This window comes from Phyllostomus hastatus, unplaced genomic scaffold (assembly GCF_019186645.2).
Source record: "Phyllostomus hastatus isolate PE091 unplaced genomic scaffold, TTU_PhHast_1.1 phas_scaffold_78, whole genome shotgun sequence".
Lineage (NCBI taxonomy): Eukaryota > Metazoa > Chordata > Mammalia > Chiroptera > Phyllostomidae > Phyllostomus > Phyllostomus hastatus.
Genome location: NW_025334041.1, coordinates 112,415,108 through 112,440,984, shown reverse-complemented (window position 1 = coordinate 112,440,984; position 25,877 = coordinate 112,415,108). Strand labels below are relative to the sequence as shown.

General features: G+C 35.9%; 1 protein-coding gene across 2 annotated transcripts in view; it reads right to left on the bottom strand.

Moving 5' to 3' along the window:
• PRKD3 (protein kinase D3) overlaps window positions 1-25,877 on the bottom strand; it is a 66,790-nt gene that overhangs the window by 16,375 nt on the left and 24,538 nt on the right. For both annotated transcript variants that reach the window (XM_045827059.1, XM_045827058.1), the window contains exons 3-14: window positions 25,159-25,297; window positions 23,478-23,609; window positions 22,068-22,225; window positions 17,253-17,445; window positions 13,774-13,851; window positions 10,683-10,866; window positions 8,868-8,991; window positions 6,809-6,886; window positions 5,388-5,664; window positions 2,736-2,788; window positions 1,413-1,485; window positions 177-283 (exon numbers count right to left, since the gene is read on the bottom strand). In XM_045827059.1, the coding sequence (XP_045683015.1) occupies window positions 177-283; window positions 1,413-1,485; window positions 2,736-2,788; window positions 5,388-5,664; window positions 6,809-6,886; window positions 8,868-8,991; window positions 10,683-10,866; window positions 13,774-13,851; window positions 17,253-17,445; window positions 22,068-22,225; window positions 23,478-23,609; window positions 25,159-25,297 (1,596 nt within the window). The remainder of the gene's footprint in view (window positions 1-176; window positions 284-1,412; window positions 1,486-2,735; window positions 2,789-5,387; window positions 5,665-6,808; window positions 6,887-8,867; window positions 8,992-10,682; window positions 10,867-13,773; window positions 13,852-17,252; window positions 17,446-22,067; window positions 22,226-23,477; window positions 23,610-25,158; window positions 25,298-25,877) is intronic.

The window sequence follows — 25,877 nt, the reverse complement described above, 5'->3', positions numbered from 1 at the left end:
TCCTTTTTAAAAAAGACTAAAGGAGTTAATTCAGATGTCCACCCTCTCAGAGCCAAAAGGTCATAACATGAGACCAAAACAAAACAAACAAAAAAATGAACCTTACCAGTACTAAACAGTCTTTGATTTAAAATTCATAAATCAAAAATTAAAACCAATACAACTTTTTTTTTTACCTGTAAAATAGCCACTTCATTACGGAGTTGACTTTCCTGTTTTGTAGGAAATCGCATCTTATCAATTACTTTAATAGCCACATCCCTTCCAGTCTTTCTATGTTTTCCTAGTTAAAAAAAAAAGTATAGACAAAAAAGAAAAAGCAAATTGACAACTTATACACACAAGCTTATCAGAAAGTTGTTCACAGACACAAATTTATATAAATTTACTTTAAAAAAATTTTATTTAATTTTTAGAGAGGGGGAAGGAAGACAAGGAGAGAAACATCAATGTGTGGTTGCCTCTTCTGCACCCTCCCCACTCCACTGGGGGCCTGGCCCACAACCAGGCATGTGTCCTGACTCGGAAATGAACTGGCAACCCTTGAGTTTGCAGGCCAGCACTCAATCCACAGAGCCATATCAACCAGGGATGGATTTACTCTTAAGTTTCTTTTCTTGGGCTCATTTTTCTCTTTCTCCTTCACTCACTTTTAATTTTGAGAAATAAATTATGTTCTCCCTCTACAGAATTTGTGCCTTATAAAAGGTTTTTCATTATTTGAAATGGTAGGAAACTTGAATCAACTTTTTGGTGAAAAATAACCTACTTTATTAAGTAAATGAGTAACTTCCCTGACCTGGTATTCAGAGACTATCAAGATGGAAACACTGTACCAATGGATTAATTTTATTCTAGGTTCACTGAATCACCCCAGAGTGATTTAACCACATCTAAGAGCAAGCCTGGAGGCAGTAAGGCCAACTAGGAGATTACTGTAATTTCTCAGCAAGGGATGACAGGAGTTTAACATTACATTTCTTTTGTAATGTGGATCATAGCTTCATGTACATACCCTTATATACATTAAATTTAATACCAACAACCCTGTGAGCTATGCAGATCAGCTTTATCAACTCCATTAAACTGGTAAAGATAACGAGGCACAGTGAGGTTAAACGACTTTGCCAATATCCTAAGTCACACAGCAAACAGTAGAGAAATGGCACTGTTTGTGTGGAAAATCAGTAGGGCATATACTTCAATAAACAAGCCTAACAGCCCAACATAAACCTCAAACTACTTATTTTTCCCACACAAATATCTTTATGTATGAGCTACAGGAATAAAGCAAGGCTCCTATGAAACTAATTTTCTAATTCTGTAAGTTAATGTCATAAGATGTAACATCTGGCAGATGTAAAATTTCACAATTTTCCTACAGTGTATACAATATACAAATGACTACTCACCTCCGTAAACGATACCAAACTGGCCTGAACCAAGCACCTCATCTGCAAAGATCTGGTAAACAGTACTGATGTCCTATTATTTAGAAAAGAGGAAGCAGTAAATATAATTTACCTATACAAAGCACTGTCAACACCTCTAACTCTTTTCATTCAAATGCTTAAGTACATTCTCATTTTTATGACATAGGCAACTAATTTTCATAACAATACTTTATGAACAGGCTTTCTATGTTCTAGAAAAGTAAGCCTCATTTTCATACTATCACTCTCAATGTGCAAGTATAATGAACTCTGGAGGAAGACCTTTGGGAGCCCTGGCTGGGTGGCTCAGTGGCTGAGTGCCCGCACGCGAACCAAACTGTCGCTGCTTTGATTCCCAGTCTCCTGGGTTGAGGGCCAGGTCCCCCAGTAGGGAGAGCATGAGAGGCAACTACACATTGATGTTTCTTTCCCTCTCTTTCTTCATCCCTTCTCCTTGGTAAAAATAAATAAATAAAATCTTAAAAAAAAAAAAAGAAGACAGTTGGAAAAAAATGCTTTGACTAAAAAAATCTTAAGACTTATTAAGTAGTGAATTAAAAAGTAAATTAACATAAAAAAGTTAAGAACAAAGTTTTACCTATTTTACCATTAAAGAGATTTGCTATGTTTAAAAAGAAAACTCAAAAGGTTCATATTATTAACATTAGGCTAATTTGGAAAGACTAATAAAAAGAGTATGTATGAGAAAAATCTGGAATTCCAATCCACTTCACAATTTCATCCCTTCTTTCGACCTCCCTCCCCTTTCCTACCTTCCTTCCTTTTTTGTTTTCTTAAACAATAGTGGTTGTCAGAAATTTTGAGGGGGACACACTCTCCAATGCCACCGACAGCTCTTCAGTTAAGGCCACTCTTCTGTTTGGGTATGTACTGCATTCTCCATGAAGTTCAGGACTCTCTATCTTGTTTAATTCCCAGCCAGCTCCTGTCTCATGGTAGTCGCTCAAATAATTTAGTCTCCTAGCCTCAATTTCTTCTTGGGAAAGTGGGTATAATAACATCTATCTCACTAGATTTCTGAGTATATAAAGTGTCAAGATGTCCAGTGTCTGCCACACAATAATCAGTACAGCTAACCCTTGAATGATGTGAGGGTAAGGGATGACAACCCCCATGCAGTTGAAAATCAACACAATACTTCTGACTCCCCCAAAACTTAACTACTGTTGGCCCTCTGCAACTGCGGATTCAGTCAACTGCAGAGCCAAAACAGTATTTTTGCTTGGTTGAATCCATGGATGTGAAACTTGAGGATACCACGGAAGGGTGATTTTTACTTACCACATTCTCCTGGATCTGACAATTAGATACAGAGATACTGGTAGACAAATCTTCTGTAAAATATAAGAATGACGTATGAGGTAAGAACAAGATTGTTAGTATATGACTTAACAATATTAATATTTACTGATATGTGAATACCCAGAGTATATGAAATTTAAAACACTGGCTAACATTCAGTTAAAATAATGTAATTACATTTGTTAAAAAAAATTCACACATGCAACACTAATTCAGGAAGAGGGAACTGGTTCAATTATATATGGCACATCTATATGAAGGAATACTATCTAAACATTTAAAAGGTATCCATGACCTATCATTAAGTGATAAAGGTAAGTTGCAGGGTGGTAGCTTTGAATTAAAAACGAACAAAAACAAGGTGACTTCCAGTGAGTGAGAGAGCCAGAGTTGAGGAACAAAGATTTCAGTCTTTATATACTTCTATACAGTTTGTAATTTTTAAAACATAAGAAGCATATATATTATTTTAATAAAAAATCTCAAAATTAGATAAATCAATATACTGACATTGAAATGTATGATACATATGAAATAGTGGATAACAGAAAGTTGCAGAAAGAACACAGAGTATAACTACATTTTTTATAAAAATATAATATAGTATAGGTAGTATAGGTGCCTTCCCCTGTCCTCCCCCAAACCAATAAATATACACCAGACTATTAATTATTTTCTGAGGGAGATATGCAATTGGGAATGGGGGGACGTTTTATGTGTATAGGGAGCGCTTTCTTGTTTTATATATTTCTACAAAGTTTAAAGGTTTGTATCACTTGGGAAGTAAAGAAAGTATCAGGAAAAAGAGAATGGGGGAACATGGAAAGTAAGCAAGAGACTAGATATCAAACACCCAGACTCTTGGAGACAACCAAAGAAACAAGATACAAAATTTCCCTTATAATTCAAAATATAAAACGCCATTAACAAGGAAATGTTAAGTGAAATATAGCTAAAAAAATAAGGAATATGACTGTAAAAACTCAATTTTTAGTCAATTTAAAAATATTTCAAATATTGATTAATGAAACAAGGCACAGCATCAACAAAATTAATGTGTTTAAAACTCTGCTTTTCAGTAGTCACAGTTTCCTACTTTAAATCAATATTTAGTTTCAAAGGCCTGTACTATCTAGCTCAATCCAGTTTTTTTCTACTTTAAATTATATTTATTTTTCAATTACACTTGATATACAATATTATATTGGTTTCAGTGATTAGATATTATACTTGTTACTAAGTGATCATCCCAATAAATCTCTCACCCATCTGACACCATATGTAGGAGAGATTTAAATGCAGAGGCCAAGATCACATAGCTACTAAGGGGCAGACCTGGGGTTTCATTCTCCAGAATCTTCACTCTTAACCCTTCTCCAGTTCTGGTTTTAGAAACCCTTAACCCTAGGGAGGAGGTCCCTAAATCCAATCATATACATAATTTGTGTGTATGTGCCTGTATTATATAGGGGAGAAGGTCTATGATTTTAATTAAAATATACTACAGTTCTGTCTACAATCCCTCCAAACTTGAGAAGCACTGTGAACATCCATCAGTTCATCCTCTAATGACATCAGACACAAAAACGTGTTCCTGCTCATTACATCTCTCCCTTTGATCACACTCTCTCCTCAACTAGGAAACACGACCCCACCCGCCTCTGCCATTTAGCCCTGCCTGTCCTCACCTACCTGCGATCCAAGCTCAAGGCCCAAATCAGGTTCTTCTACCAGGAAATCTCTGTTTATGCTTCCTATGCAGTTTGAGTAATGCATTACTTATTTTGGCACTCTACTGCTTCATGCTACCATCTAACACTTGTGCATATATGTCTTTTCTCCTTAAATGGCCTTTAAAATTTGTTTTCTTTTGTATTCTAGCTCAGGACTTAGCATAATGCCAAGAATAGCTGCACAAAATATAGCTGAACTGAAATAAATTATACTTAGAAACTGGCTGATGTCTGTTTCAATTTAGATATATATTTGTTTAATAAATGAGTTATGTTTCCCCGTAAATAACATGCCAGTGGAGGAAAAGTGCCATTATACTATGGCTTTCTGACTTAGTGTTCAATTGAACCTTGATCAAATTTTGTTGGTGCCAAGGATATATGTTTCCATAATTTTAAAATATTTCCGAATGTTTTAATTCGATTAAAAGAAACAGAGCATTTCTGACTTCACAGATTTCATGAGCATGATGTGAACAAACCGTAAGACTTTATAGCCTGTTACTGAAGCAAAATACTAATACTAGTAGTTAATCCAACAATAATTCATGGATGGACGCTAAACACTGTTATATATATCTTACATGTCTTCCTTCATTTAGTACTGACCACCCTGTAAAGAAGGTAATGTTTCAGAATGGCACAGTACTTGTCTAAGATCACACAGTAAGCTGGCCACGCCAGGATTTAAATGTAGGGAGACAGACCCTGGAGCCTGGCTCTAGGGGACTTCATGTATACTCTATAACCAACCTAACTGTATAAAGGAATTAACTTTAAGCTTTGTTAACACCAAAGCTTAAAATGAGCATTAAAAATACATACAGAAAATATGACCACACCACAAAATGCTTAAGAACCGAAGGGGAAAAAAGCCATCAACAAGCATATTGCTTACTGTGATCTTTCCCTTGCCCTGGAGAAGTGCAGACACTGGCTTGAGGGGTAACAGGCATGAGAGCCTGGCGAATTGCTTTTTCCCAGCTCTGTGCTACGTCAAGTCCAACTCCAGTGGCAGCAAGAACAGGATTGTGAGAGCTATCTCCAATGTTCTCACCAACAAAGTATACCATAGTATCAGTGATGATTTCAAAACAGTGCGGGTTGCTGCCTTGTGAAATGTTTGTGAGATCTTGTGGCGAGGATATGCGGAGAATTTCTGAAAGTGGAATTTCCTGAAGTAAAAATGAAGCATTGGAAAATATAAAACTTTGTTTTTATTTTCAATATACTTAACCAAAAACATGCATTTCTAATACATGCTATTAATACAAACACGTATGTGGCCCATGGAACATACAGTCAAGCCCTGTGAGAATATCCTCCTCGAATAGTCTGCATGTGCAGCAAGGCCAGAGGCAGAGCATGAAGTATCTGAACTGTCAGTAATTCCCTATCACAGGTCATTAGAATGTAAGGAAGGAGAGGACTTAAGAAGCCAATGGCTGCTGTAGACAATACACGTCACTTCCCAATTGTCATTAAATCAACTCAACCAGTACTTTTATACTGGCTGCTGCCTGCGAGATACAAAGTGGGCAAATGTAGGTTTACAGTTGTTTGTATGGAAAATACAACAATAATTAATAAACAGTAACAAGAATAAACCCTGTTCTGCACACTCACAATTGTAAACCTACTTTTGCCCCACATTGTACCTCTCCAAAAGGAGAGCAAAGCAGACATAATAGCAGCAAATGAGAATGTCTGATTCTGTACATAACTGTAACAATCATTTATGGTTAGTCCACTTCCTAAGGCAAAAAAAGGTTATATCAAATAAACCCCAACTAACTTTAAGTCATTTGTTTCTAGTCTCTTCCTTATCGATAGAATTATAATCATTTTGGTGTCAGTCAGTGACATGGCAAAATGTGGAGCAAGCCAAGCAAAGAATACTGTACAAAGTAGATGGACAGCCAAAAGCAGCATCTGGGAATTGGGATTTAAGGTAAAATGGAAGGTAAAAACAATACCATGTTGGCCTGTTCTGGACACACAATGATTGTGTGAGTTTCTAAACAGTTTAATCTAAATCACTGTACCAAAAGCAAAGCAGCAGCAACCTGACAGGCAAACCAAAAACAAGGAACACACACACACAGAACAGCCTTTGGCAGCAGAACTACGGTGGGGAATGAGATGGACTGGCAGGGGTCAGGTACTTCAACAACAAGGAACTGCACAGTGACTCCTAAAGACTATCAGGCAGAGTCCTAACGGGTATATTCCAATATAACAATTAATGAATATTACTCAGATATATTTGGAAAACACACTATTTTAATGCACATATCTTTAAAAAGGTGAAATCTTTACCTTGTAATACTTTGATCCAGATTCGTTTTGAAACAATGTTAGACATTTGCTGTCAAGTCTCCAATAATGCCTCTTTCTCTATAAAATAAAACTGAAGTTCAAATAATGATTCCTCCCAAGTACCTCTCCATTTCTATTCATTCTAAAAGTACATTACATGTACTTTTTAATAGGTTTAAAATTCATTAGGTTTAAAATTCTGAAAATATAGAAGGTACATAGTGAAAAGTATACGCCCATCACCATTCCTATCCTTATGTATAGACAGCAATATTGCTAAGTTTTGGGAATCCTTTCAGAGAACTTTATACATGAACACACAAATATATATGTATCACACACACAGATATGGAATTTACCTATTGGCTAAATTTCTAAAGGCTGGCTTGCTGGGTCAGAGGATATATTTACATGTAATTTTGCCTGAGAGTATTAAATTACCCTACATAAGATTTCACCCAATTTAAGGGTTAACAAGCAACATGAGAGTGCCTGTGTACTCACACCTTCACGAATGCTGTATGTTATTAAACTATTTGATGTTTGATATACAGATAATTTCACTGGTATTTAGTGAAATGTTAAATTGTATCTTAAGATCGTGCTATGTTGAGTCATTTATATTTTCTTGTCTGTGGACTCTGTTTATTAGTTTCTCACGTAATAATATGTATTCAGGATTCCTCCATGTCTTTTCATGGCTTGATAGCTCACTGCTTTTTAGTGCTGAATAACATTTCACTGTCTCAATGTACCACAGTTCACTTATTACTCACCTACTCAAGATTACTTCATTGCTTCCAAGCTTTGCAATTATGAATAAAGATAATATAAACATGCGTATGCATGTTTTCATATGGATATAAATTTTCATCTTCTTATGGTAGACAGCAAAGAGTATAATTTCTAGATCATATGATAAAAACACCTTTAGTTTTATAAGAAACTGCCAAACTGTCTTCTGAAGTGGCTGTACCATTTTGCATTCTTATCAGCAATGAATGAAAAGTGCCTGTTGCTCTATATCCTCACCAGCATTTAGTGTTGTCGGTGTTCTGGATTTCAACCATTTTAATAGGTATATACTGGTAGCTTGTTTTAATTTGAATTTCCCTGATGATATATAATGTGGAGCATCTTTTCATGTGCTTATCTGTCATCCGTGCACCTTTGTTGGTGAGGTATATGTCAAGGTTCTGTGCCGATTTTTAAAAAAAAATTCTTATCTGTCCTAGCTGGTGTGGCTCAGTGGACTGAGTGCCAGCCTGTGAATCAAATGGTCAAATGTTCGATTCGCAGTCTAGGGCACATGCATGGGTTGTGGGCCAGGCCCTGGTAGGGGGTGCACACGAGGCAACTACACACTGATGTTTCTCTCCCTCTCTTTCTCCCTTCCTTCCCATCTCTAAAATAAATAAAATACAATAAAAAGATTTTTTATCTTCACCCAAGGATATGTTTGATTTGAGAAAGAGAGTCACTGATGTGACAGAGAAACATCGGTCAGCTGTCTCCCACATGTGCCCCAACTGTGGATCGAACCCACAACCCAGCTATGTGTCCTGACTGGGAATCAAATCTGCAACCTTTTGGTGTATGGGGTGATACACTCCAACCAACTGAGCCACTTGGCTAGGACTGGGCCCATTTTTTAAATTGTGTTCTTTCCTTACATTTGAGTTTCAAGAGTTTTTTGCATATTTTGGAGAAGTCTTTTATCAAATGTCTCTTGCAAATATTTTCTTCCAGTTTGTAGCTTGCCTTTCCATTCTCTTGGCAGTGTCTTTAGTAGAGCAGAATTTTTTAACTTTAATAAAGTACAGCTTATCAATGATTTCTTTCATAGGTTACACATTTGGTGTTGCAAAAGGTTATGCAAAGGGTCTATCCTTGGACCCTTTCTGACTCTACTGCCATACCAGTTCACAATACATTAAATATCCTGCCTTTTAAAAATCTTTACAAATATATATATCTGATTCTCATTTTGATTTAAGAATGCATGATACAGAACATAACAAAGTTTCACTACCATATTTAAATGTCTGTGATTACTGACCAAGGTGTCCCTGCTGGTGTAATGGACCATCCATCCTTCCTTCACCATAGTGCTGCTCTTCCTCTTTGTGTGCTTGATGGACTGTACGACCCTCATCAGTGGAATATTATTGCTTGTGGAAGGACTAAAAAATATTTAATATTTATGATAAGTATTAATAATTACAATTTTAAAAAATCATACACATACTATAAGTTAATCAAGCCTTTTTAAAGATAATGAGCTAAAGTTTTTCAAAATATCTTAGGAAGACAAACAATGGCTTCAGGAAATAAATTTATTGTTATGCTGATACACAGTTGATCTATAGAAGATTAGGACAACACTGTAAGTCCTCATTTTTTGCTGTAAGCATTTCTGGAGGCCACGGGGCATAAGGAAACAATGAACAGGACAGAAAGAATCTTCCCCAGTTAGAAGATCTGGAGCCTGGGAGAGAGTCCCACTGGGGACTGCTGTTGAGAAAGCTTCCTGTCCCAGGCAGCATGATAAATTAGTAAATTCACAACCAGGCAAAAGCAAGTATATCTATACTCAAATTCTCATGGTGCCAAAGTCAAATTCTGTTGTTTATGTTGATAGCTAAAAGTACTTTTGGTAGAAAATATTGAAAAGAGAATTATTTACAGATATTTAGAAAATAGTGTAATGAGTCACAATGGGTTACACTGAAAACACAAGTCAGTAACAGTATAGCTGGAGAAAAGAGCAATCTGGGGAGTATGTATGGAAAAAAATACTTTTTGAATTTCAGTCTGAAATAGTTAAATGCTTTCTCTTAAATTTATGAAGTATTCAGCCCTGGCTGGTGTAGCTCAGTGGACTGAGCATGGGTTGGGAACCAGAGGGTCATCGGTTTGGTTCCTGGTCAGGGCGCATGCCTGGGTTGTGGGCTGTTCCCCAGCACGGGGTGCACAAGAGGCAACCACACATTGATATTTCTCTTTCTCCTTTCCTCCCTCTCTCTCTAAAATAAATAAATAAATAAAATCTTAAAAAAAAAAATGAAAAAAATTTATGAGGTATTCATGCTCAGGAAGCTAAGTTTTCTCAATAGTCTCCAAACTGGGTAAACGAGTTTTAGTTAATGATGATACGATAGAAAGACCTGTCATTTAAGGATAAGTCAAACTGAATAAATGGTAACTCTGCCATGTGAGATTGACAAATGACCCATTTCTCTTAAATACATCTTTGTTGACAATGAAAAACAAAATCTGCCAAAATGTTAATATTCTACTATGAAGTAGTACATCCTACAGGGCTGTATATACAAAATACTGAATTTCTGTTACCATACAGGATATTTAAAAGTTTATAATCAAATACTGTTTTTACAAAGTGCTAAAAGGCACATTAACTGTGCATATGAAAACTTGCCCCCAAACTCGTCACCATCTTCTCTGTGTAACATTCTCAGGCATGTTCCCACCGTGTTTCTAACATCAGGTAATCTGCCGGTGTAAAGGCTGTGTGAAGCTGGTGCCTTTTTCTGGTGGTTCAATTCTGGCACCTTATGGGAGCTGTTCCACAGCTAGACAGCACATCTAAACTGTATTTAAATAAAGCATTTTTCTCTTAAAAAAAAAAACAAAACAGAATTACCATACCTTTCCCCCTTGAGTAGATGGCAAGAGTGATAATTTATTTGAAATACCATGGTACATGTAAAAGAATTAGCCACAATTTAATTAGATTTTAAATTACATTTTTGGTTTCACTTAAAGAGATATAGCTTCTTCCTCATTCATGAAGCTCCTGGACCAACTTTGCATTTGGAAGTACAATGGCTTACAATACCTAAACGTGTATTACCTGATTGTTTTAACAGCTTCTTCATCTCTTTCCACATCAAGATCTGATGGATCCAGGAAGAACATTTTATCTTCTGGGGGAGATGGTTCTTCTGTGTCATCCAAGCCCCTGCTACCATCACTGTTCATGTCACTACTGTCAATATCCATTGGCATGTCTGTATCTGTTCCCAGACTGGAAGGTTCTGGCAAAGTTTTAAATGAACTTCAGAGTATTATACTAATGAGATACTAATACATCTAAATGAAGACATTATATTAAATATGAAAAAAGTTTTAAAACTCTTAAATGAAAAGATAGGAAATATCTTTATGATTTAGGATAAAGAAATATTTCTTAAGAAAGATAAAAAAGTATACAAACCATAAGGCAATAAAAGCAATTTATTTGGTTATATTAGAATTTTAAATTTCTGTATGAAACAAGACACTAGAAGCAAAGTAAAAGATTTACCCACTACTATTATACTTGTGACCAACTGACTTTCTACAAGGGTCTAAGGCAATTCAGTATAAAAAGAATAAACAGTCTTTTCAATAAATGGTACCAGGACACCTGGAAAGCTACATGTAAAAAAGTGAAATTGGACCCCTTCCTTAACAAAATACAAAAATGAACTTAAAGCAGATCACAGACCTAAATATAACAGCTAAACCTATACAACTCTTAGAAGAAAATAAAGGGGCAAATCTTTGTGGCCACGGGTTAGGCAAAACCTTCTTAGATATCTATGGCACCAAAAATACAAGTGACAAAAGGAAAAAACAAGTAAACTGAACTTCATCAAAATTAAAAACTGTGTTCTGCAAATGATACCTCAAGAAAGTAAAAAGACAGCTTGCAGAATGAAAGTATTTGCAAATCACATTATCAAATAAAGAATTTGTATCCAGACTATTTAAAGAATTCTTACAATTCACTAATAAAAAGATAAATAACCTAGGTAAATATCTGTTGTGATATTTTGCCAAAGCAGATGTAAAAATGACCAATAAGTACATGAAAAGTTGTGCAGTAACCATTAACCATTGGGGAAATGCAAATCAAACCCACAATGAGATATCACTTCATGCTCACTAGGAGAGCAATAATCAAAATAACACAGTAACAAGAGGTGGCAAGGATGAAGAGAAATTAGAATCCTTACACACTGCTGCTGGGAGTGTGAAATAGTACAGCTGCTTTGGAAAGCAGTTCGGTAATCCTCCAAATGTTAAACACAGAGTTTATTATCTGACTCAACAATTCCACTACTAGGTATCTACCCAAGTGAAATGAAAGCATATGTCCTGAGAAATTATGCTCAAATGTTCATAGCAGCATTATTCATAATGAATTCAAACTGGATACAACTCAAATGTTCACTGAATGGTGAATAGGTAAATAAAATGTAGTACTTTCATGTAGAGGGATATTATTAATCAATAAAAAATGTTACAATGTAGCTAAACCCTGAAAACATTATGCTAAGTGAAAGAAACCAGTCACAAAAGACTACATATTATGCGATTCCATTTACATGAAATGTCTAGAACAGACAAACCCATAAAGATAGAAATATGATTAGTGCCTGCCAGGGGCTAGGAGGGAAAAGTAAATGGGAAATGGCCACCAGTGGGTATGGAGTTTTTTTTTTCTGGGTGAGGAAAATGTTCTAACATTAGATTGTAATGACAGGTGTGTAACTTTGTGAATAAATTCAGTGGTTGAATTGCAACATATACAAGTTAAACCTCAATAAAGCTGTTTAAAAAATGGTAAGCCAGCAACTGAGAGGAGTTTTTATCACATATAACTGACAAAGAATTAGAATTATCAACAACTTCTGCAAATCAATAACTAATATACAAACAAAACAATGGACAAAACTTGTAAACGGGCAATCTATAGTGGAAAAACCCCTATATTCTATAGTAGAATAACCAGTAAACATTTGAAAGGTACTCAAGTTCATTAGTAATCAGATAAATAAATACACATTAAAATAAATGTAAATAGTATTGCATATCCATTTGTCAATAAGTATAAAAGTACGAAAATACATGAAAAGACTTCAGTAATGTAGAAAAACGAGAAAACCAATCATGCTCTGTCAATGGTGTTAAACAGCAACCATAAAAAACATGCCTTAAGAGAAAATGATAAACTCTTAAGGAGTTGTAATTTCCATCCCGTATGTTTTTTGTCCTACAGAACTCCTTATATTCAATTTTTACCAGTCATGGAAATGTTAAAGAAAAATTATGCTAAATGTTTAAAGTCATTACTCCATCCTTCCAAAAAAAGGTAATAAGGCATAAAAAACATGCCTTAAGAGAAAATGATAAACTCTTAAGGAGTTGTAATTTCCATCCCGTATGTTTTTTGTCCTACAGAACTCCTTATATTCAATTTTTACCAGTCATGGAAATGTTAAAGAAAAATTACGCTAAATGTTTAAAGTCATTACTCCATCCTCCCAAAAAAAGGTAATAATCATTTTGATTAATATAATCTTGAAAAGAGAAAAAGATTCCAAAGAAGGGGAAATGTTTAGCTAATGATTATTTAATGGAGAGAGAACGAAGCTATACAATGTGTTCTAATAACCATGGACTAAGAAGTCACACCATATGGGTTCAAATCCCAACTCTACCACTTACTGGTTGTATTTTTCTTTGTGCCTAAATTAACTCATCTGTAAGTACTGACCTCAAAGAATTGTTAAGTGTAAATTTCAGTATGTGCAGTGAATTTAGAACATTCCTGGCATATAGAAAGCAGTCAATAAATGTTAGAACTACGAAATAGTTCTAGGAATAACAACAGGGTTTTAAACTATGTCTTTTTACATCTAAAGATGAAAGGAGATATCCAGCGTTATTTGCTATATTAGGATATAAAGTAGTAGGTGGCTAAAGGGAAGATGGGAAAGAATAATTAATAATAAAAGTATATCATTACTGATCTCCATATTTTGCTTGATTATTAAATCAGAAAAAAGTCGAAGTCAAAAAACAAAATATGCAAATATAACACCATACAAATATCATACAAAAAAGAATTGTGACCTTTTTAAATCTTTTATGAAAATTAAGAAAAAGAATTTTACCTCCATTGAAAGTAACCTCTCCAAGGCAGTCTCTTGGTACTTTCGATGCACAGCGTTTATGGCAGTTGAATTTGCAATCTAAAATAAAATATTCAGCTTATTAATTTATGTCAAAAGTCAGGCAGTATCAGATATGATTAAAGACTTTCTTTAAATAGCTCACAAATAGGGTTTTAGAAATGACAATGAAGATAAAGTTTTCTTCTACTAAAAACTCAGGTCTTGGACTAAAGGTCTGGTTTCAAATTCTGAGACCTCCTCTTAACAGTTATTTTAACTCCTCAGGGCTCAGTTTATCCGTAAAATGAAGTTAAAATGTTGCTGGCAAGTCCGTTTCCTTCCCCTAACCCACATTCATCTTGCCGAATACCCCTGAAAGGTTTCTCAGGCTGATTCAACTACTTTCCAATACATGTTAGACCTTATTTATAATGTTTATTCATTAGGACCTAGTGCCTACGTAGAAAAAAAGACTGAGGTCCCACAACCAGTTATTAGGAATCAGTGAGGGCTTTCCCATACAACCTTGTAAGGAAGGGCTGAGCTGCTCATGTGCAAGGTCTTCCACTAATACATAATGGTTCTTTCCAGCCTGCAAGAACCTCCAAGTTGATAGCGCTGCAAATCACTGTCAGGTACAAGTGGTTCAATGCTACTGTGTAACTCAGGGGTTCTTAAACTATGGTCCCAAGACCAGCAGCATTGACATCATTTCAGAACTTGATGGAAATGCAAATTTTGGTGTCCCACCCCAGAACTACTATATCGGCAGCTCTGGGAGCGGGGTTGAGAAATGTGTTTTTTAATAACCTCTTTAGGTGACACTAAAATTGAAAGACATTGCTGTAAACTACCATCTAACACCACCTTTGAATTACATCTACCAGCAATAATTGGGTGAAAGTGTAATGCCAGGTCCTGACTTAAAAGAAAAAGCCCCATCAAATTAATAATTTGGTGGATAATAAAACGTGCATCACATAACATTCTTTTTAAATGAGAGGCCTTGGAAAAATGCATACATATTAATATCTTGCATATATCTTAAATAATTCATTTGTTTATCTCATAAGTTTTACAAATTGTAAGGTTCCCATTTTCCTTGTTTGCAAATAACAAGGCTTCCATTTTCCCTTTGAAAATGGAGAGCCAGATTTGTGGCCCATCTGCAGCAGGTATGGAAGTTCTAATGGCAAGCACTTTTATTTCTCTGTACTCCTGCTCACGTTTTATTAATTTGTTTATGCTTTCTTATATTTTATATATGCTCTCAAGTTGCCTTGTAGTCTTAAATAACAAAGTAAAAAATAAACAGATGACTGCGTTGTTCTTGGAATTATATTGTTTTCTCAAAGAATCCAGCATTACTGTTTTAAAGACTAAATTATTTTTTTATTGTTAGCTTTAAAAGTGAATGAAAATTGTAACTACTTTACTTTTTAAGCATTTTAATTCATATTATAAAACTACAAGAATCACTGAAGTAAATTCTGATTGATTTTGACTGACAAAATAACTATAACCAATAGGATCACAAAACATTATTCTTTTAGAGCTCTAAGAAATTAAATTAATAACCCAGTGACAGTTAACTGGTTTTATTCCACAATTCATTAACCTACATATTTATTTTAGCTCCTCTACAAAATACCGTACTTTTCTGCATATGGTTTTAGAACATTTCTGTTCTGCTGGGCAGAGCAGCACTATTTTACCACATTCAGGAAGATTATCTGTTGGCTAGAATTTATACATCTGTTATTAATGTTCTTTCCCAAAACATTCCTTAGTGGCTGCTTGCCAGTATACTTTAGTGTTGATATTTTAAAGCAGTAACATATATTAACTCATATTCAAAAGTAAGCTGTTGAAATAAAATTTCAACATGTAGTTACGCCTGCTAGACGGTTATTAGACACTTGACAACAAACGCACAACCTATTCTCTATCTGGTGTTCCCCAACGCTGTCCTATTTTTACGTACTGAAGTTAAATTTGTATACCATTATTTGACTTTGTATTGTGAACAGAATTCATTGTTGCAAAGACCTCAAATATAATGTTTTATTTCGATAAAACTAGTTTTTTTCAATTCCACAAACACTTCTACGTAAAAAAGTATGGTAGCAAGAACTGTTAAAATAATCACATGAAAAACAAGTACATATGATTATAGAAAGGTAACACCATATCCTATCTTAATGACTAATAATACATTTAAATTCTCTGTTTTGGTTTTCATGCTATTGTACAGCATTGCTGAGATGAGATTTAAAAAATATAAAATCATCTTTAAAAAGCATAAAAACAATATTTAACTACAGGAAAAATTATTCCACTATTCTATTAAAAACCTGGTTCATTAAAATATGTTTCTGAAATACTATAACAGTGTTTTGGGTTAGCATGCAAATACGGGTGACCCCTATTATAAGTGGCTTCTACTATCTTCTACCTATTTTAGGAATGACAGTTTTTGTACAGCTCTCCTAGCTACATAATTTAAAACAAAAGTAACAAAACTCTTGTAATGTGTATGTATATTTAATGGAAAAGAGAAAGCATTATTTTTTATCTTAGGTAGTATCTGTTTTTGGAATCAGTAAGACTTAATTAAGCTCAAATATCAGCTTACCTGCCTACCAACTCTTCTGTATTACCAAGTATTAAGCAGCCATACCTCAGATACCCAAATTCTAGTTTTTCTGTTTATACTCTATTTCTTTAGCATAGTTCCAGGTACATAGTACACATTGAAAACAACAGTAGTTGTTAATAAATGTTTCTGTCTGTGGGTATCTTTTTAAGTTATCAACTACAAAATCAGTATCTTTGCTTAATACTTCTCAATATAAATATTGGGTTGGCCAAAAAGTCAGTATAGTTTTTCCGTAAAATAAAAGGCACGTTTTTCATTTTCACCAACAACTTTACTGATTTAGATAGTTGGAGTATGTTGGTTATCTCCCACGTGGTATAATACTGATTCTTCTCAATTAATGTCTCGATTTGATCACTGCCAACTTCAACTGGTCCACCCGACCAAGGAGCACAGTCCAGCGGGAAACCTCCAGCATGGAACTTCACGAACGACCTCTGTCACAATCAGTCAAGTCACAGCATCTTCTCCATACACTACACAAAACTTTTTTTTTGCATTTCAGTTGCATTTTTACTTTTCTTGAAATAATAAAGCACAATATCCTAAAAATGTTGCTTTTCTTCCATCTTCAATATTTAAAATGACTATACAAAAATTCACCAATTTTATAAGTTTTTTCAAATGCACACTGATCTGACAGCTGTCACAATACAATCTAACAATATTGTTTCAAATGAAGTCAAAGACAACTAAGCGCTACTAGAGCCACCTTATGGGGAAAAACCAAACGAACTTTTTGACGAACCCAATATTTGAAACGCACACTTGCTAACAAAAACAGTTATAAACTGTAATTAAGAAAAATATCCCATCCTACCTTTACACTGCATTCCTTGGCGAAAGAGGCCTTTCAGTAACCGCTTGCAGTACTGACATATCGTGGGACGGGTGTAGGAGTGAACCGCAAACGTGTGCGGAACTTTGACTCTGCACATCACCATCTTCTCCATCCAGATCGGGCGGCCACTCCAAGAGGGAATTCTCTTACTTGGTTCTTGGTGAACATGTGACTGAAACATACGTAACTTCCGTAAGTCAATATTAAAGACAAAATATTAAGAGCAGGGCTTGACCACAAATGTCATTTTTTTCAAACACTACAGCCAAAAACCTAAAAATGTGGATCTTGGCAGTTTCCTTTGGAAGCTTAACTTACCAACCTTTGAATGAGAAAAGTGCAAACTTTTTTTGCTATTTATGATTTTTTTAAAAAAAGGATATTTTCATCCTCATATACGTACGTTCATTGCCTAGCTATTATTTGCCAGGCACATATGGCATTTTTCAAATGAAAAACAAAGGGCTTAAAATCAATTTATAACAGATGTTCAAATTCCTCCAAAAATCTTACCAAGGAATTAATCACAGAAAAAGTAAATAAATTCAGAAAGTGTTACTGCTGTTCATATTAAATTACTGAGCGCAATGTCTGAAAATATTTCATAACAAGTTAGTTTTTCAAATTTATTTTAAAAAAGACTAAAATATGTACGTAAAAACTTAAGTCCAATTAACGATGATGATACAAATAATGGCAGAGTCAAGACTAACTAAATCGACTTTACCCACAGTAATCACGCTTTAAAAGTTCCTTGATATTTTAACTGTGTCCCAGTTATTCAGACTTTTCCTTTTTTTTTGAGCAAGTAAAACAATTAAAGAAGGCACTGATTGAAAATTTTGTACAACCTGAGGGATAAGTGTTTTTTGCAACTAGGGCTCTTTCTATACACACAAAAGAAATAATCATATTAAATTATATGTGAGTTGAATGTGGTTCGCCCCAGTCATTCCAAGTTCATTGATTACCATAGGCCAGGCCTAATACTATGTATGGGGGATACAAAAATAAATACAGTCCATGTTTGCAAGCACAAAATCCAAATACCCATCTAGCCGTAATACAGATTTTATTGTAGCTGCATGCATCTTTACTGCTAGAACTGAGGTTCTGAGATCTTTTTTTTAAAATACTTGCCTGAGGATACATTTACTGATTTTAGAGAGAGAGGAAAGGAAGGGGAGAGAGGGAAAGAGACACTGGTGTGAGAGAGACAAATCGGCTGCCTCCCATGCACACCCAATCCGATTAACTGGTTGCCTCATGTATGCACCTCATCTGGGGAACCAAACACACAATCTAGGTGTTGGGAACCGCCCTGACTGGTATCAGAAGCTGAAACCCCTGCCTAGCTAAGGCTAAGGGAACGCCCTTGGAACCGTAAGCCAGCAAGGAGACAAAAGCTTATCTTCCTGGCAGGAATGCTGCTTCTGCTGCTTTATTCATGACTGAACCCCAAAAAGCTTGGTCGGTTAGCCAAAGACGGGTAAGATTCCCCACGGGGGGAACGACCTAAGCCAGGCACGATCACTTTGGGAGGCCCCCCAAAAGAAGGACTTGGGGGGCTGCAGCAAAAGGGGGTGATGTCAAAGCTCGCTCCTCGGCTTTGACATAGCCTGAGTTCTCAGCATCTGGGAAAAAACCTCCTTGTCTCCCAGTTGCCTTAGTTCCCTTGCTCCACCTAAGCCTGAAGCAATGACAGGGTGGTGCAGCTCGGTACTGAGAAGTGCGGATTCCCCGGGGTGATCAGGCCTAAGAAAAAACGTGTAAATTACTGTGAAACCTTCTTTGTTTAGAATGCTCTCAGTTGAATGAGAAGGGTCTTAGGAGGAAGTTATTTTGTTCCTCAGTCTTACAGCTCTTTGACCCCCCAACTCAATAGACCGGCAGAGTTCTTTGTTTTCTATGATTCCTTACTTCCCCCTAATGAGTACTGTACTTTACCTGAATTATTATGCAGAATGAGCCCAATAAAAGCAGGTATGGACGGTAAATCAGCGCGCTCCTCACTAGAAGGGGTGGCCATTTCGTCCCTACTTCTCCACAGAAACTAGTTTGTCTCTGTGCATGTTTTTTCTCGCGTGTTTATCGTCAAGCCATCCACAGCGTTCCGTGATCACTGCTGGCCGGTGACCCACGCAACATCTAGGTGTGTGCCTTGACCTGGTATGGAACCTGAGACCTTATAGTGCATGAGATGAAGCTGCATCCAACCAAGACACATGGGCCAGGGCTAGGTCCTGAGATCTTTCATATGCTTTTTGTAACTAGTAATGTCTGTACCCTCATAAAAGTTGAGCCATTCTACATTGATATATCAACAAACGGAAGGAAAAGAAGCCAGAAGAACAAATAGAGAAGTGTAGACGTGTGAGAGACAAATGAAATGAGGAGATGGGGAAAAAAATTTTTTTTAAAGAAAGTAGGAAGATGGAAAAGAAGAAAAAAAGAAAAGGACAGATGAACGGAGAAAAGCACTATAAAAAGAATACAAATATAGCCTCTGATGGCTAGGTTTTCAGTCATACGCAGGGAGAAATTTTCTAAAATAAATTATGAAGTAGTTAAGAAAAGTACAAACAGAATGTCAAACCCAAAAGAAACTTGTATACTCTCTGTGTCTAAGGTGTCCTGCTCTAGTGTGGCACGCCCTTCATCCATGCTGCTATGTACAGAGCATCTTCAGCAAAAGAAACATCACAGTCATTCTGCAAAGCTAACAAAGAAGCCAGTGGGAACCAGAAACAGATGTTTTAGGCCTTTGTTCATTCCTGGCTTCCTATTCTAGTGGTGACTCAACACTCTGTTTCCTGCTCCTGCTTCTACCACTTTCAATGTGTCTCAAGTTTAAAACACACAAGATGGAAGAAGACTAATATAGCCAGTCACCATCAAATATATATGATATCCCTATAAGGAAGAACGTTCCGAACAGATCCCTTCATATATCAACAGCCAGCTAGTGACTGCCTTTTTTCAGGAGTCCTGCTGGGACTGGGGTATTTGGGACATGGTACAGAACACACGTACAAGGACTATGCCTCAACATCAAGTCTGGCACATGAGAACTTAGGAGGCACTTACTGTGCAGCCACTTGGAAATTAGTTCCTCTGTACCCTTTGGTTCAGATATGAGGTTTGTCCCTTCTCATCATTACCATCTCCTCTGTTCCTCTGGAGTGTCTTCTTTTCCCACTCTTCCTTCCCCAATTTTCCTCCATGAGGTCTTCTCTTACTATGCCTCCTTCCTTTTAGAGAGTGCATGCATGGACTGACATTCTGCTCTACAATTTCTACTTACTCTACAATATTCTGCATAATATAACCAATTCAAACATGTCAATTTACTTCTTATACTTCCCTATGAAATTTTCATCTTCAGGATAAAATATAAACTAATGAATTAAAACGTAATGCCTTCTTCATCTGCTCTGTCCCTGTATTGCCTAATCTACTAATATCCAACTAAGGGTAGCTGGCATACCAAAATCCTTGTAGGGGTCTTCAAAGAACGTATGTCTATCTTACAGTCCACATTCCCAGCTGAGTTTCCTGTGTTCATGTATACAATGTGCTAACTTTGCTATCATCAATCTTTTCCCAAGCTCTTGCATATGTTTATAACTCACTATTCTAAGTTCCTTATGTGACAGGAATCTTCTACTTTAGGGCTAAGCAATATGGAGATATGGAATTTTTTGTGAAAGAATTTCAGTTTTTATTCTGCTTCCTCAGTTTACAAAATCTTGTGACTAGGGAATCAAGAAAACAGCCCAAAGGCTTGATTTTATCATTAATTTATAGAAGAACAAAGGTTTGATAGATACAACTAATTAAGATTAGGTCTATGAATGGAAATCATTTTAAGTACTATCAAATGAACAAGAAAGTTGTTTCCTTCTTCTCTACTACCTTTACACTTGAGGGATACAACATATAAGAAAAAGCCATTGATTTAAAAATCATCAGTTCTGAATTAAATTCTATTACTTCCTAATTTGTTCTATGACTTTCCTGAAGTCACTTGACCATTCTGAGCCTCAACTTTCTCAAGATAAACAGATGTACTGATCAATATATCTCACTGATCTCACTGAGGATCAGTGGGACCATTCACTCACTCATTCATTCATCACTGAGTATACCTACTAAGTACCAGGTATTGTGCTGGGGGTATGATGGGGCACCCAAAGACATGAGCATTGCTTTCTTTAAATAGATCATAAACTTCTTGAGGACAATCTAGTATATAAGCACTATATATACCATTAGGAGCCTTCAAAAGTACTATGGTATTCAGAAAATAAAGTAACTTCTAGGTAAGAGGAAAATCAGGAAAGGTAGCTATTGATCTAGACCTGGAAAAAACATGTAGGGTAGAGAAGAACAGAAGTGGGAAGGGCAAGGATGTGTTCAGGGAATGGTGAATAGTACAGATGTCAATAACATAAAATATGCAGAGGTTTTCTGGTAGGGAGCTGTGTATTATATAGTGTAATGAGAAGATCCAGATGTAATATGTAACATGAAGTAAAGTATGGAGATCAGAAGTTGGGATACTGGTTAAAAGGTAATGCAGTGAGGTCCAAGTGATAATGTGATCCCAAAGTATACAAAATGCAGCTCATCACTATTGGTGAGCCCTGTCTCCATAACACATTTTAAACTTCTTTACTGTAGGAATCTTATTATTCTTTAGTATAAAACTTATGTTCTAAAATGATGTCACATACACTGTACAACATAAGGAAAGACTAGTGTGGTGCTGTTCTATTACCTCAGAATACATACCTCTTCGGTGGGAAGAGCCACATATTCAGTTTGCAGGGGTCTTGGGACTGAGAGACCAGGTCCTGGCAGAGACACATTTGACAGACGCCTCTTTCTTACTCCACTGCAGTTATTTGGAATCTTGAAGGCACATCGTTTATGATAATTTAATCCACAGCCTAAATGTATTTTAAAAGATTAAATAATGAAGTAAATTAAAAAAAAAAACATTTTTACTTATATGTTACATATAAAAACAGGTGCCTCTTTTATTTATTTTCTCTGGCAGCAATAGTTACCCTAATTAAGAACCCAGATGACAGGCTAAACTAGATCTAACAAATTCAAGAACAGGAAATGTGTAAGGTTTATTTAGAAAGGTTAAATTAGAGTGGTAGTTCTCAAATTGTGGTCCCCAAGTATGGCATCACCTGAAAACTTGTTAGAAATGTAAATTACTTGGCTCTACTTTAGACCTACTAAATCAGAAACTCTGGGGACAGGGCCTACCAAAGGTGTTTTAACAAGTCCTCAAGGTGATTCTGATGCACAGTAAAGTAAGAGAACTACCAGCTTAAAGCACTTCAACAAAGTATGGTCTGTGTACCAAATCCTTCCCATGACCTGTGTAAATTATATGAAATTCAAATTTCAGTGTTCATAAAGAATTGTATTAGAATACAGCATACTCATCTTCTTCCACACTATAATAGCAGAGTTAAGTAGTATCGAAAAACCATATATGGCCAGCAAAACTTAAAATATTTACTCTGGCTCTTTACAAAAAAATTATGTTGACCCTTCCACTCTGAGTTTATTTTTTTCTTTTTTCTTTAAATCCTCACTCAAGGATATACTTACTGATTTGAGAGAGAGGAAGAGAGAAACCTCAATGTGAGACACACTGATCAGTTGCCTCCCATATGCGCCTGGATCAGGGATTGAACCTGCAACCTTTTGGGGGTACAAGACAACACTCCAACCAAATGAGCTACCTGGCCAGGGCACCTTACTGTTTCTTAAACAGACATCTGCACCTCATCCTATTCCCTACCAATTCTAATTTAGAACAATTTTGTTGTTGCATGTAAAAGACTAATATTTCCCTTAAGAAAAAGGAAATTATTTCTTGAGCCACAGTGTAACAACAAGTATTTTACCCATTTAACCTCATTTAACCATTTACTCTCCATGATACCAGAGAAGTAAAGTATATTTTACAGGTAGAGAAATGATCCTCAGAGAGGATTAGTAAATTGCCCAAGAATATGATCAAGAAGGTGACAGAGGAAGGACCAGAGTCTAGACCTCTCCGATTCTAAACCTGGCTTACTTCCTAGTCACCAACTAGTGACCTTATTCTTTCACTGATGATAAGAGAATGCAAATGTGAAGTCCTCTTTCAAATGACACAAAATTTAGAACACATACCTTCACATTTCAGTCCCTGACGTACCAGTCCCCAGAGCATCTCACCACAATAGTCACAGAAAGTAGGAGCTTTGTAAGAATGTACATAGAGCGTATGTGGACGAATCTGGAAATCTTCTACTGTGGCCAAAGCTTTTTGAAAAGAAAAATATTAAAATAAACCTTTTTATATTTGTAATTACTATGAGCTTAGAAACACTGATCATGATAATTTTTTCTCTGAAATTTTCATCTGATCATAAAAATAAAGTTATTTTCAGCATTTAACATTGAGGTTTTTAAACTCTATCTTAGAAAGTTTATTAGCTTCAATTAATTCCAGCTCCAAAGGCAAGTCTGTAGGTAGATATTTTGACCTCCAAAAGCATTTTTTCATAGTGGCAAGACTGGACTGCAAATAGCTGTTAGGTCTATTTTAGCCAATTAGAAGGCTTAAGTAAATAAGTAAATAAGTAAATAAGTAAATAAATAAATAGAATTGTGAAACCTGACCTAGTTTATAGCAGTGTTCCTGTGAGAAAGGTACTCAGTTCTAACTTAAGCTCTCAGGGTGTGCTCTCAGTCTGTTTTCCATAGTCCTAGTGGTTAAGAAAGAGTCTCCTCTCCCCTCTGTAAGCACCTGACCAGTAGACACATCTCCCAGTAGACATCATCTCACCTACTCCACAAGTCATTCGTACCCACAGTGGCCTGATGAAGGGTCCGTAACAAAGAAGGAATGGATATGAGCGTGACCTCTGGGGAGGATAGAGAGTGATGCCCCTCCAAAGTGAAGAGGAAGATAAGGACTGAGAAGTACATAGATGTTTGGGGCTGTGGTATAGCAGACGAGTGATCGATGTAGGTGCTGGATCAATGGGAAGGATCAGGGATTCATAAGGAAAAGTGATGGTCAGAGAGGATCTCAAGAACAGGCTACAAAAATGAGTTCGAAAGAGGTAAAACTCTTGGTAGGACCCTGGACTTGTGGCTGCCTTTCCTCTCTTTTCTTCCCTTCCTTCTCCTCCATCTCTTCTTCCCCTCCCTTCTTCTTGCTCTTTTACTCTCTCCCTCTCTAAGTCCTTGCCAAAAAAGGAATTTTGCGAACCTACCATATGCATTCTTTGTTCCTTTACAACCCTCACTAACAATCCTGTACACCTTTTATTGGATGCTATCTGAAATATCAGGAGCTAAGAAACAATGAATGGCAAGAATGGGTGAGAGAGGGAAAGAAGAGGGGAGAGAAAATGTCCACTGAGCACAACGAGAAGCATGACTTAAGTTGTGGAAACAACCAGCACTGTAGTTGCCTCTTCCACATCTTCATTACTTCTCTCTTTTAGTTTTCTGATTTTCTTTTCTGAACCCCAGTTCTCTTCTTTCATACTCTTTATAAAAATGGAGAAAGGAGAACAGAATTTTAGTGTACTTATTTTATTTCTTTGATTCCATTCCTCTTCTGGTTCAACTGATATTTCCCTTAGCTTAGTAACACTCAAATAAGTTAATTCAGGGCTTATTTTCCTATGTTCTCATCTGTGATATAATTTTTATGAAAGTAAAAATCACATAACCATCACTACAGATGAAAGAAGTCAGCAACTATAGTAGAAAGTATAATTGAATGCAGCACTTAGTACAAAAAAATAAGGCTTGTTAAAAAAAAAGGCAATGAAATTTAAAAAAACTACTTACTTACCTGAAAGAACAACTTCTACTAGGTCTCCTTCATGTATTTCATCTGCTGAGGTAATCAGCTGCAAAATATTTTCTGAGTTCATGTCATGGCGAAAGAGGAGAATTTTGTCATACATGCCAAAGAATCCACACTCTGGAAACTGCAGGAAAATAGTCTTATATTAGTATAACTATAGCCTCCTACTTTTAAAGTAAATGTCTCAATCTCATGAAAGAATTTTAAATGTAGTTTTTAGCTTAACATTGTCTACTTGCTAACAATTTCACTCATTTTTTGCTAACAATTTTACTAAAAGATCGATCATGTACTCTATTTCAAGCATCCTGGTTAATTTTCAAGTTCAAAATAGAAAAGCAAACTTAAATATAACCATTGATTATCTTAAAATACATGTCTCTTAGAAATATAGGATTTCTTTATTCAGTTACAGATGGAGAATATTAGTTTAACTTACTGCTACTCTATCTTACATAGCTTGAAAGGAAAGTAGTTTTTCCTCTCCTCTAGAATGGAGTTTCCTGCATGGTGAGCTATTAGCCATGTGCAGTTACTTAAATTTAAGTTGACTAAAATTAAATCAGAAGTTGAGTTCCTCAGTCACACTTGCTACATTACATGTGCTCAATAGCCACATTAGCTACTGGCTACCTGTAGGGTAAGTGGGAGCAGTCTGGCTTACTCACCTGAGTGTCTGGGTAACTAAGGGAAGCAGTGTTCCC